We start from the raw sequence: 13,559 nt of genomic DNA, 5'->3' as shown, positions 1-13,559 counted from the left end.
CTGCCCTATTGATAGATAGAGTTTCTTGTTATACCTCCCACCTTAAATATCTTTTCCAATTACAGGAGAACGTGTTAGGGCGAACAAAACTCACTAACTCCTTTGGGAAACAAAAACTTGAACTCTCGACTCGCACGTGATCAGGTCGTGCTCCTTGAAACCGCGGAAAATTTGTGAGCCAGCTGGCCTCAAGCAAACGATTTCTTCGCAGTTTTTTCCTATTTTTGAGTTGGGAGGTTTCGCCTCGGGGAACATTGAGGGTCTTGGGGAAACAAAACTCACGGTTTGCCTTGGGGCCAGTCATTAAGAGTCCCTGTCCATAAAAATGGAAAATAACTCGGCAAGGGTCGAAACTTCGATTTCGCTCATATTTTCATGGTAGATAGGCTAGGGCATGACAAAAACTACTGGATAGTTTTTTTGGCAAAATATCCTTTTATTTCAAAGAAATATGCATATTACCAAATTCCGTTAAAGTCGTCATTTAACGCACCATTTTATTACACAAGTTTGAGAGTCTCGCATGCAAAACCACATTATTCTTCCGTCTTTAAAACACTGAAATATTTTTGTGCAATGCTTAAATGTGTACTGGGTTGATTATAGGGAATGTTGCGTTGTCTTTTTGGGTGCAAAGTAATTAAATTTCGAAGACATGTATTTCATTCACTTAAAAGTACTTCGTGAATATAATTAATTTTCACCATGTGCGAAACCTTCAAATGGATCAAGCTTCTAGTGGTTGAATAGCAGAAGGATGGTCTACAGACTCCTGTAAAAATTTCTTTGGGCAAATGATTGCGAGCGACGCGAGAGCTCTTCAAAGTACGTCAAAAAATGCAAATATTTGACCATCAGTCGTCAAATTTCAATTTACGGGTTAGACGTATATTTTAGCATGCGCCACATGACTTGACCTATGTTAAGTTGAAATAGACACACAGCTGATAATTTCGAAATGTTCTAACCTCATTTGCTGTAAAAGGCAGGTCCAAAGCCGATTTGACGTGTTTCTAGTCGATCTCTCATTCTTCGCTCATAAAGCAGAAGTTTGCGTTTGTTTACATAACGTCCGATGTACATCGCCATCTGGCAACTTATTTAACGGTCGAATACCATGAATCTGTGACCCTCTTTCGACACATATGATCACCACTGCATCTAAGTCAAAAATGGCTAGTCATTTGTAGATAGTTGCTTGCTTTGCACTACACCAAACTATTACGTTTGATCATCATGGTTTGATGGCTTGAATCCTTGCTTGCAGTGGTTCCTTGTTCGTCACGCAATGCTGTCATCCCATTTTAGGGAGTAGGGGTAGGACAATTTCTATCCTAATAAGTAAGGCTCCGTAAGGCTTGGAATCACTGGGAGAACACAATCGTGTTCAGTAGGAAGAGATTGAATTAAGAAATGAAAAGAATGAATAGTTTACCGTTGCCCCTGTTGTTATCTTTTACTCGACCACCGCTACCTACATGCCCTGCGTAATACTGTAACGCTAAACTCATACCTAGGTCTTTTCGCGCTATGCAATTAATTTTGGCTTACATGTAATATAGTGGGCTACCCAAAAAGACAACGCAACATTCCCTAAAATCAACCCAGTACACATTTAAGCATTGCACAAAAATATTTCAGTGTTTTAAAGACGGAAGAATGATGTGGTTTTGCATGCGAGGCTCTCAAACTTGTGTAATAAAATGGTGCGTCAAATGACGATTTTAACGGAATTTGGTAATATGCATATTTCTTTGAAATAAAAGGATATTTTGCCAAAAAAAACTATGCAGTAGTTTTTGTCATGCCCTAGCCTATCTACCATGAAAATACGAGCGAAATCAAATTTTCGACCCTTGCCGCGAAATTAAGAATTTGTCTGATTTTTACAGGCAGGCACTCTTAAGTGCTTATTGTAACTATAAAGCTTGTGTCCCCGCCCAAAGAAATTGAACCCTTTTTTTCACCTTTTGCTAATTCTTAAGAAATTCGGCTTTTTTTATTTCAGTGAGCAAGGACTATGGATTTGGACTGATGGATGCTGTCAAAATGATTGAATACGCGAAGGAATGGCAATCTGTACCTCCTCAGCTCTCTTGTGAAATCTACCTCAATATCACGAAGTAATTATCCAATATCACTTATGTCTAGTCGGGTGGGAAACAATACCAATTGTCACTGTTTATCGAGATTTCCTTGGGATCAAACAAAAACCTAACTCACCAAGAGCAAAGCTTTGTATTGCATTTGTCATGGGATACAATGTTTTTCACAGCAAAAAGGAAAAGGCAATTGTCTATTCCGATCAGTATAGAAGCGTTATATAAAAAGGTTATACCCGCAGGACGGTGCAATTATCGCTGAAATTCAATAAATCCTGTTGAACACGGTTGCTATGTTATACTCAGTAACCGTAAACAAGAAAGTGCCATATTTATCCATGCATTGTCGCCTAACCCGAAAAAGGAAAGCCGAAGAAAATAAAATTAAAAAAAACCAAAAATCTAAAGACGGAAAGTTTGTGGAATGTTTCAAATGGCTTTTTTGGGTAGATTGGAGCTAATTTACCTTATATCCACGCTGAAATGTCCAAAGTGCGTGAAACATATCTGAACCGTTTTCGCCAATAGCTCCAGGTGTCAATGGTTTGGGCGACTACTTTTTTTTTTTTTTTTTTCTGAGCATCCAAGGATAAACCCATTTTGAGAATTGCGTCCACTTCCCAGGCCTTTGTAGGTCCGAGGGTTAATGAGTTGTCTCTATTGTTTGCAACTAGTGGCGTTCCAAATACGATAAGTATTTCAACATAAAATTGCTACTTACGCTATAACACAGTTTAATGGTTTACATGAGACTGAGTGGAGTTAAATCGGGTCTCCAAAAATTGTTCGGTACACTCTTCATGTTTTCCCTGTAACTAATGTAAGTTACTTAGCTTTATTTGTGTGTCGGAGGCTAAAAATGGTGATTTTATAACCATTTTAGTATAAGATATATTATACAGATTTTGTCCAAGGCTTCTACGATTTCAGTCTAAAAAGTTTAAGAGGTTTTGGATTGGGTTCAACTGATAGCTTAGAATTGCTTGGAATCTTAACTGACAGCTGAGAAATGAAGCCTTTTTAACTGATAGCTGAGACCTGAGAACTGCAAAATCTGCTGATAGCGTATAAAAACAAGCTAAACTTTTAACTGATAGCTAAAGAAATTGCCCAAATTCAACTTACAATAAAAATTCCATAGTTATTCAATTTTGATAGTGCGACTGACTGACACCTATGTCATGAGTTTACGTAACCAGACAAGGTTTTGTTAAATTAAACTTTGTTTCTTTCTTTCAAAAGTACCTTTGGTTTAGATTTTCCCCCGCGTGGCGACTTACGCGTCACATTATATCTGAAGCAAGACGATTGCAGCATTCAATACCTGGAACATATGCAAGCAGAAGTCAGTCTAAGTTTTCCCCGTCGAGGTGACCTGGAAATGGTTTCGAAATCACCCAACGGAACTCAGTCCAAACTGTTTTATTCCCGGACGTTAGACAGTGTGGCCGGTTTCAAGACCTTTAAAAATTTGACAGTAACCAGTTTACATTACTGGGGAGAAAATCCTGTCGGACAGTGGAATATAACGATACACAACACCAAACCTAGGAGGAACACTGGAAAAGGTAAAACATAAAACAAAATGCCTGGGTAATTAAATTATTCTTTGCAGATGTAATAGATAGTTGATATAATAGTTAACAGCTAAAATTGCCGGTCGACGTCAATAGTACGCTGGACAAAACTGTTCTGGATCGACGTTTTACAACATGAAAGTAAAACAAGCAAAGCGGCGCAAATAATTTTGTGATTGTCTTAGACTTTATTTAATTCCACTCATGGAAAGCCATTTTCATTTACATCACGCAAGGAAGACGTGCGTACAGGGCGTCCAACGTTGGTAACTGAATAAAAAAATGTGCAAAATCACGTGATTTTTGATAAAAATCAAAGGAAATTATGTCATTGCTTACAAAATGAAGAGATCTCGTTCGATCAGCTACTATATGCTTGACCGGGGTTTGAAGATAACAAGGTCATGAAAAAAAGTCAAAATAACTCTGCCCTTGAAGCACAACATATACAGGATTTTGTTTGTTACAATTTAAACGTTTATCCCACTCTAAAAACTAAAATTTTCCTCTTAAGACCTGTGCGGTCTTTACAAATTACCCGGAACACCTTGACCACCGGGAATTTTGCGTTACCGTAGATAATTTTGTTTATATCCAGTTTAGTAACTGCGTTTCTTCTTGTTTGCCACAAGAAAGTTTTTGTTGGATACTATGGACTTATAAGTTGTCCTACTTATGTTTTCCAATCGTTTTGTTTTGTTATGATTGATTCATAATTTTGCTGATATAGTGCTCGCCCGAGAGTGCTAGAAGGTTCGCTCATAGTTTCACTTATAAGATTCACTAACAAATTAACGCTCGCTATCAGCCAGCTGGAAGTTACAAACTCCCCTTGAGCTTAGAGGATTGACGAGCCAATGTCTCGAGAAGTTCAAAGAGTCTTCGCAGTCAATATCTACACACAAGGTTAAACCTTGTCAATATCTACACACAAAGTTAAACCTTAAGTCTTTCAAACAGCTATTAGCAATGACTCCGTTAAACTTCGGGAGGGAGAAGGGACCTAACCAAGTTTTACACAAGGAGGCTCTGCCCCAAGGTTCAAATCCTTTCCCTTTTGTACAGTCTATAGTGTAGAGTGTATACTGTTTTTTTTTCTCCAGAAAAGGTTACTCTTTCATACAAATGTAGCTTCCAGCTTGAAACCCCTTTCACAAACCTACGGTAAACCCGTTACATCTCTTTTCGGGGATGAATTAGCGATGAATGTTTAGAATCCCGGCCTCTTTGTCATACCTCCCGCTTGATAAAAAATGCACCTTGAGTCAAGAATAGGGACCCTTCCCCTCTCCCCCCTCCCCCGCAGCTTGAAACAATACAAAATATAAAGGGTATTGCAGATTGTAATGTAGACAATCAAAATAGGAATTTTTTTTTTCCTTTGGAAACGGAAATCACAGTATTTTATTCCTATCTTGGCAACTAGCAATGCAGAAATATTCAAAACGATTGTTGACATGTACAATGAAGGTTTATTTCAACTTTTGATTCCGATTGTTTACATATCTCGTTTCTACAAGGTTCATAAAATTATACGTACATCACCACTATCCCTGTTTGACATGGCTTGTGTTTGGCAAGATTGGACAGTAGATCTCTCTCGCAAGAAGTAGATCTACGCAGTTCTTTTTTTTTAAAACATAAAATTAAATCACGGGTTTGGAATTTAAAATTCGAGCACCGCCAGAATTTGAATGTGAACGTAAAAAAAAAAGAACACAATACAGAGACAGGCTACCTTGGGCTTACCTTGGACTCTACAAGGAGAGAAAGCAAATGGAAAACCATCAAATTCCCTAGCCAAGAAAACAGCTATGAGCCTAATATTCACGTCTAGTTAGTTAATTAGTAGATTAGATAGTTTAGCTAGTTAGTTAGTCAGCCACTTAGTTAAGTTAGTCAGTTTTTATTTAAAGGTTTTAATGATTCCTAGTTTTACTTTCATTTTTACAGCTTAGCTATTTTATTTGTTAGTAATTTTTTATCACTGATGTAAATTTTTAATGTAAATTTTATTTTTAAAAACATTTTTTACTGTAAAGCGCCATGAGCCATGGATATGGCGCTATACAAATCTATTATTATTATATTATTATTATGTCTATTTTCCTGACTTTGACTCTCATCAATTCTTTGACCTTGCTGCCGCGCTGTTGTGACCCATACATGACCACAGTCATAAAAGACCTCTCTCAGCTTTCATCTATGTGTAAGCAAAAGCATATAGGCAAAATACTACATATTTACAAAAGCGAAGCTTATTAACCGCCAAAATGGCCGCTCTCAACTCTGGAGGTCTTCGAGAAATTCGTACCCAAGCTCTTTACGATGTAGGCCAAACGTTTACATCTGAGTGAGTGACACATTTGCATATTCTGTCCCATAATAATGGTCGTTTCTACGCTTCGCGTATCCACGACCAAAAAGGTCACATTTGAAGTGTTGTTTTGCGCAGAACACAATTACGTGTTTGTGTATTTTTTGAAAAGAATTTGCCAAAAAAGCACGAGAAAGACTTAACTTATTTGGCCACTGAAATGCGATTCTTTCTTCAGACTTTCATCTTCTTTAAAAAAGTCTTTAAACTGTTCTTGCCACTAGATTGGTCTTCCACCTGTTTTGGAGATGGCAGCATATAGCTCGCGCCTCAGACAAGCCACAATTGCACAAAATAATGCTGCTGTGTTAAGGCGTTGTCAGCCAAAGACTTCAGACGCTGCTATTTGTGCTTCTCGAAATGTTTTCGAATCTCTTTCTGGGCTCATATACCAGGAGCTTGCCATTCTCTCACATATTCTTAAATAGGAGCTTGAAATAACTTGGTTTGGTTTGCTCTATGGCCCTTCTTTGAGGCATTTGATTGTCTAAATCGCTGATGAGGTGCTGTTTAGATGGATTATTTCACCTTCCTCGTGCCATCTCGTCGAATTCATGACAAACAAGTACCCTAACTCGTAACAATGTTCTTCGCGCGCGAAAAAAAAGAAAAAAGAAAAAAAAAAAAAAAAACAGACTGGTCTAACGCTACGTTGCATGTCGATGAAAACTATGACTATTTTTTCCCAAAATCGCGTCATTTTCAGTAGTTTTCAATTTGGCTATGCTGTAAACTTGCCTACTCTGTGTGAAAAAAAAAAAAAACTATCCATGTTTGGAATTTAGAGGACAATTCCAAAATTATTTGCATCACTTTACAGTGGCGGATCTAGGGGAGCCCCCCCCCCCCCCCCCCCCCATTGTTCGCGTAAAACAAGAAGAAATCACAGAAGGAAGAGAAGCCGGCAAGGCAAGGAAAACAAAACCACCCCTCTCCCCCCTCTTAGCTCGAGGTCTGGATCCGCCATTGCTTTATGCTTGTTTTATTTTTCTTGTCGTAAAACGTCGATCCAGCACAGTTTTGTCGAGCGTACTAGTTAGGTAATGAAATTAAGTGAAGCTGTAAAGTACGGAAAGCGAATAAACTTGAATTAATAAAATACTGAATCTAATCCTGGCTAGAAGGACAGAGATATATTAGGGAAAATGTGGCGTGGAAAGAAAAGCAATACTTAAGTCATAACCATAAAACCAAAATATTGCTTTAAACTGACACGAACTTATTCAGTGCTTGCCCATGGAAGCAACCCTGCAGACTATATAAAGCTTAATTTTTGTTTTGTTATCTAAAAGTATAAAATCATCAATAAAAGCAGAACTTTTTTTCTATACAATAAACAATACAGCGGCTAAGCTGAGCCATTTGCACTTCAAATGTCGTTGTATCTATAATTTTGCTTCCAATCAACAGCTCACCCGTTGACTCTTGTTTCCCTAAACAGGTCGACTACGAGGTTTGAAGTTAATCTTTTACGGAACTAAAGACGACCCTCTTGCATATAACAAGCATGTCGACAGAGGGACAAAGAGTATAGAGACAGTCGATATCTACCGTCGCGAAAAAGGTCAGTAATGTAAAAAGAATGAAACTCTTTCTGATATACGTAGTTAATGAATGGAATTGAAATTTTCTGAGCATTGTCACTCAAACAATGACTAGGAATGACGAGGAAGAGAGCCTCCTCAAAAGGCAACGAATCGATCGAGAAAAGACAGTATTTCCAGCATTGAAAGGCAAAGCACGAGAAAAGATTAGAATAGGGGGAGATGGAGTTCCAGGCTTCGCGTCAAAGTTTACTGTTTTATGACTTTCCTTGTTTGCGAACGGATTTTTCTTTTTTTCTTTTTAGTCATCCCCATTCACGGAAGATACTCACAGTGGAGCTATTGGAGCTTATGTAGCCAGCAATGTGGTGAAGGAACTCAGCAACGTTCGCGTTACTGCACAAATCCTCGACCGAAAAACGGCGGAAGAGACTGCACCAGCCTAGGACCCGAAACAGAAATAAGAGTTTGTTACAACCGCAGACGGTGCCCAGGTAAACTGCACGCTTGTAACTTGAAATTCATTAAAGCTGGAAATAGATTGATATGATATTGCATTGGTCGAGGATCTTGATGAGCACGAAAGGGAGGAAAGGAAGTAAGTTCCAAACTGAAAGACAAAGTAGGGAAAAGATGAGGATAGGGAGAAAACAAAGGGGGTCTAGGAAGAGTTTTCCAACCACCCCGTTTAAGCCTTTGTTTGATCATCTCAGTTCTTAGCAAGCTATGGTACACATAAAGCTTTTTCGGTTTCTGTAGTCAGAGATTGAGTCTGAGAGGGTTACTAGCCCTCTGTAGACTTGTCATAGCCCTTGTTTTCCAGTTTTTTCAGGGTTCCTCCCAGACCTTCACAGCTTCTGTAGTGGTCCCAGTACCAATAGCCTCTTCCAGATGTTCAGTTAGTTGGGGCGCGGCACGAAAAATAGGGGAGAAGCGCGGCGAGAGAGAGTCGCTCGCCGTTTTTTTTTTTTTTTTTCGCTGCGCTGCAACTAACTGGAACGCCTGGAAGAGGTTACAGTACCAAAGACTACTGGTACTTCACTCCACTGTTGCCCACCTTCAATGGACAAGGGCGTTAGGAGTTTGTCTTTGGGAGCCAGCCCTTTGTTTGCGAAAAGATTTTCCTATTTACAAAAATCATCAATCACGGAGGATACTCACAGACTGTTAAAAATGTTAGGATGAGTCAATTTGTCCATGGTACGTAACAACCTTCCCGTGCGATTCAATCCGCGCAAAGTTATTGGATTTATTACAGGAGCCATAATCGGGGACGGAGACCGTAAGCGCGCGCTATTTCTAGTATTGGGGCTGTCCCCATGATATGGGACAATTTTTCTATTTTTAGAACAAATTGCGTCATCATGTGCGGTACACGCGCGTAAACGCTGCGAGGATTTTTGCGGATGTAGTGCGGGGAAATGGCGTCCAAAATGCCCGAAATAATCTGATACTTTTGACCCACAACTCAATACGTTCATGTCTGTTGGAATTTTCACTTAAGTATTTTCGTCGTAAGCTGCTCCAGCTTGAGTGAAGTAAGATAGTGTCGAATTTAGTTATATCCCGCTTTATATCACTGACCAAGTTATGTTCCGCTGCTTCTTTTACAAGAGCTTCACATTACTCCACTCTACTGAAGTTTCACACATGTTGAACATTAACAACTTTTCCAAAACACAACAAAAAACCTGTTGGATATAGTTGGATATAGCAGCGTTTCTGGACTTCAAAGTGTCCCTCCTATTGCCACGCGCTTGCGAGGATTTCGACAGCCGATCGCGACCGAAAAGTAAAAAAAATAATTGCAAGTTTGAGTTTCGCCTGAATTGTAAGTAACGCTTAATGTTTTATCAAGGCCCAATAAGTGACAATAAGTTTATGTCTGTAGACGCTGCTCAGTTTTGGTTGTGTAAAAATCCAACAAATTGTCTGTTGTCGATGAATAAGAGCGCCCGCCGATGTGTGTTTTGTACAGCCAGTAAAACATGACAAATTGAACTCCCGCACTTTCGTGTGGCAACTTACATCGAGCGAAGTTTTTAAATATGTTTAAGCTTGATAAATGTTTGAGAACGTATTAAAAGCCTAGCTGAAAATATGTGAATACAGCAGAAATAATCATAAGTAAAATCAGTAAATAAGTTACGATGACGATTTCTGTAATCAATTCGAACAACGATTTCGATTTTGTTGGTTTAGTTATCAAAACTCCTTGTCTATTTTATTTTCGCTGTGTAAAATTTCACTGTGTTAAAGAAACACATATGATGTTAGTAGCCTTTTGGCGTTGGTAAAAATTGTTGCAGCATCTCAGCACAAAAGACAACGAAAGAAATCTTTGTCAAGATTTGTTGACAATTGAAAACACCGACTCGGACTTGAAAGTGCACGCGCTGCACTGTGCAAATGAGCTACTCAAAAACTTTTGCAAACTCGCCAAACAAACAGAAACAATAAGAAACTATCAAAAACAGGTTCTGGTTAAGATTAAGCATTGTTTGAGAAACTCTCAAATTAGCTCGATACCAGAGTAAAGAGTTTTCTTTCATAATTTTTCTTTACAGAACAAACGCAAACGCTTACGCGTTCAACTAGCGCGAGCAGATATTATTCATTCACAGCGCGAAATTGAAGTCTTGTTTTCAACCCTGAAAAACTCACCTTTTCCATCAGCTCAGAACATAAACCTACATGTAAGAGCCCTGGATCTTATTCATTGCCTTATTCCCTGCCGTCGCTGTGAAAAATCTGCAAGAGAATCTCGCAACTCTCACCATTTCATCACGGAACGTGACAACATCCTTGCGAGAACCCCCGACATGTGCGTGGATCCGCGCGGATATATGTCGTCATGGTGGCGCAATTTGTTCTAAAAATAGAAAAATTGTCCCATATCATAGGTGTGCGCGGATCATAAGACTTACGGTCTCCGTCCCCGATTATGGCTCCTGATTTATTATTATTATTATTATTATTATTATTATTATTATTATTATTATTATTATTGTCTCATTGTTTTATTTCCAATTTTTAATTTAACAAATATTTTTATTACTCATCTTACATATTTTATGCATTTCTACGTTCGTGATATTTTCTTTAGCTGTGAAGAAAAGTATTAAATCGTGTCATTAGGGTTGGACAGCTCGGTTTAAAATTGCCGCTCGGACTGCGTGTACAGCCACCGCATGCATGGACTTCCGCCTCCCCTTATTTAAAGCTCCAAAAGACAAATTATGCAAAACGCATGGACAGTGCTTTGGGCTACTTTTTACGTGACACGAGTTCTTATTTGCATGTTCCTCAGAATGAAAAAGCAATTAGCAGATTACAGCATGTCTAGTATAAAAGGCAAAGTACGAAAAAATAAGATTAGAGTAAGGAGTGAACAGATGTGGCCTAAGGAGAAGGTTTCGAGTATAGCGTCCAGGTTTACTCTGATAGTCTTTCCTTGTTTACAAACCTATTTTTGTATTTTCAGAAATCCAGATCAACGGAAGATACTCACAGTGGAGCTACTGGAGCTCATGTAGCCAGCAATGTGGTGGAGGAACTCAACGACGTTCTCGTTACTGCACAAATCCTCGACCGAAAAACGGAGGAAGAAACTGCAGCAGCCTGGGACCCGGAACAGAAACAAGAATTTGTAACATCCATAGGTGCCAAGGTAAACTTTTTAAATTCTTTTTCGTGCGATCATATACTGAAACCGCAGCGTTATACGACTATGCACCTCATCATAAACCCTACTTAACGGGGTAGGAGGCTATTCAGGCCCTCATCAACAAACGCTCGTATTTTAAATTCATGAAAGAAAAGAACGCTAAATCCGTAACTTTTCATCAAAGTTATACAAGAACAAATTGGTATGATATCCCATTGGTCGGGGGTCTTTGTTCTGGGGCAAGCGTAGTTTGATAGGAATCTTTTTTAAAAAAAATTATAAATTGCTGTTTTTTTTTTCTTTTCTTTCTTTTTTTTTTTTTTTTTTTTTGTCATGCCACGGAGAAGTAAAATTGAAACCATTAAAAAAAAGAAGTCAAGAATTTGATTTAAAATGTTCCGTAGTCCAGTTTTCCGTCACAAATGTACTTCCACACAAACTTTGACACAAATTTATACAGCTCAGTATGGTAACGAGAGTCATATTTGTACTCTGGTGAGCGCCCAGAAATCAATAAAAATATCAAGAATTTACTGACTAAAAAATCGTAAAATCCAAGTTATCCAAGTTATCCAAGACGGTAGCTGTTTGAAAATAATGAAGTAATAATTCTAGGTTATAGAGTTTTTGGACCTGTTTTGGTCACAGTTGATGTTCGAAAGCTTAAGGTGTTGAATCAGTTTCTATTTAAAATGAAGTGGTTCTTTTTAAGTCAGCATTTTGCTGATAACACATTCTCATTTCCTTCAGCCTGCAGTGACATGAATAGTGGCAGCAATTGTCAATTCTACTTTAACAACGGTCACTGCTCCAATCCTTCTGTCAAGAAAATGTGCAGGAAGACTTGTGGCGTTTGTCAAGGTTTGTCTTTTCAATATCTTTTAAGTTAATATCAGCACTTCTAGAAATATCTTAAAGCATTAGAAAAGCCAGTGCAAATTCGTCAATATAGATGTTTACACAATGATCAAGAGGGCGTCCTTTCAGGGTCTCATCTAAAACTACTTGACAGCAACTGCAAATGAAAAAAAAAACTCCGTTGCTGACTGTTTCCTCGTGCTATTTGACTCTCTAGTTTTATTACTTTCTCGAACGCGAAGCGACTGACACTAAGTTTGCATTTAAACCGAACGACGGTTAAACTCCACTCAAATTGAATAATAATTAATAGCGTAAATAAACCCAGCGGTTCACACATTCTGCACGCATCATAGCTTAATTATTCCGAGTGGTTGACACATTCTAGACGCAACTAGTATTACAACACTGACATAACTACCACGCCATGCTTTTGTCACTGCTGAATAATTTCTTGTCAAAAAATATCTTTTCTCTACTTATTATTTTTATTGCACAAATTTAACTGTTTAAGTGATTATATGGTTTTCCCGCCTATCGCCACCCCCTATTTAAACCTCGAAAGGACGAATCCTATAAAAGGCGTGGGCAATGCCTTAGGCTACTTGTTTACATAAATAGAAAGTTGTTATTTGCATGCTTTTTAGAAAGAAAATACAATTGGCAGATTACAATATTTTCAGCATTGAAAGGCAAAGTACGAAAAAGGATCAGGGTGAGGAGTGAATGAAGGGGAGCAAGGAGAGAGAGTTAAGAGTATCGAGTCCAAGTTTATTAGTCGTAGACTTTCCTTGTTTACACACGGATTTTTTTTATTTTCAGAAATCCCCATTCACGGAAGATACTCTCAGTGGAGTGACTGGGGCTCATGTAGCCAGCGATGCGGTAGAGGAACTCAACAACGTTCTCGTTCCTGCACAAATCCCCGACCGGAAAACGGAGGAAAAGGCTGCAGCATCCTGGGACCCGAAACAGAAACAAGAATTTGTAACGTCCGTAGGTGTCAAGGTAAACTTATTAAATTCTTTTTCGCTCGTACAAGCCACAGTGCACACACTGAAACGTGGTCTATAAAAAATGAAGAGCCTCGTTAAGTTTAAAAGTTGTAAAATGTCAAGTTCTTAGACGGTCTTACATCTGATGAAACTAAAACTTGAGAAGGACTAGTAATTTTTTGTTTTGAAAAATGATCACGTCACATGAAAACCGCCAATAGTTTCTTTTGTTTTAATCACATGTGTGTAATCAACCAAAGAATAGGCCATTTTGCTGATGCAAATATTTCCTAGTTCCATTCCCTTGTGGGGGCAAGAAGTGATCACTCGGCCAAAAATGGCCTCGTTAATTCATTAAATACATCAAATTTTGCCCCCACAACGGACTGGAGCTAGCATAAGCAAAATGGTGTATTGATTTTGAAGAATTTGTAACGTT

The 13,559-nt window shown here is 38.5% G+C and overlaps 1 protein-coding gene across 4 annotated transcripts in view; it reads left to right on the top strand.

Annotated features, from left to right (window-relative positions):
• LOC149095848 (proprotein convertase subtilisin/kexin type 4-like) overlaps nt 1–13,559 on the top strand; it is a 44,570-nt gene that overhangs the window by 18,828 nt on the left and 12,183 nt on the right. For all 4 annotated transcript variants that reach the window (XM_089281695.1, XM_089281692.1, XM_089281696.1 and 1 more), the window contains 7 exons: nt 2,009–2,123; nt 3,345–3,670; nt 7,498–7,620; nt 7,906–8,094; nt 11,085–11,270; nt 12,018–12,128; nt 12,948–13,133. In XM_089281695.1, the coding sequence (XP_089137821.1) occupies nt 2,009–2,123; nt 3,345–3,670; nt 7,498–7,620; nt 7,906–8,094; nt 11,085–11,270; nt 12,018–12,128; nt 12,948–13,133 (1,236 nt within the window). The remainder of the gene's footprint in view (nt 1–2,008; nt 2,124–3,344; nt 3,671–7,497; nt 7,621–7,905; nt 8,095–11,084; nt 11,271–12,017; nt 12,129–12,947; nt 13,134–13,559) is intronic.

The sequence above is a fragment of the Orbicella faveolata genome, unplaced genomic scaffold (genome assembly GCF_042242905.1).
Source record: "Orbicella faveolata isolate gen_17 unplaced genomic scaffold, um_ofav_v1 contig_48, whole genome shotgun sequence".
Classification (NCBI taxonomy): domain Eukaryota; kingdom Metazoa; phylum Cnidaria; class Anthozoa; order Scleractinia; family Merulinidae; genus Orbicella; species Orbicella faveolata.
This window is presented reverse-complemented; position numbering and strand designations above follow the sequence as displayed.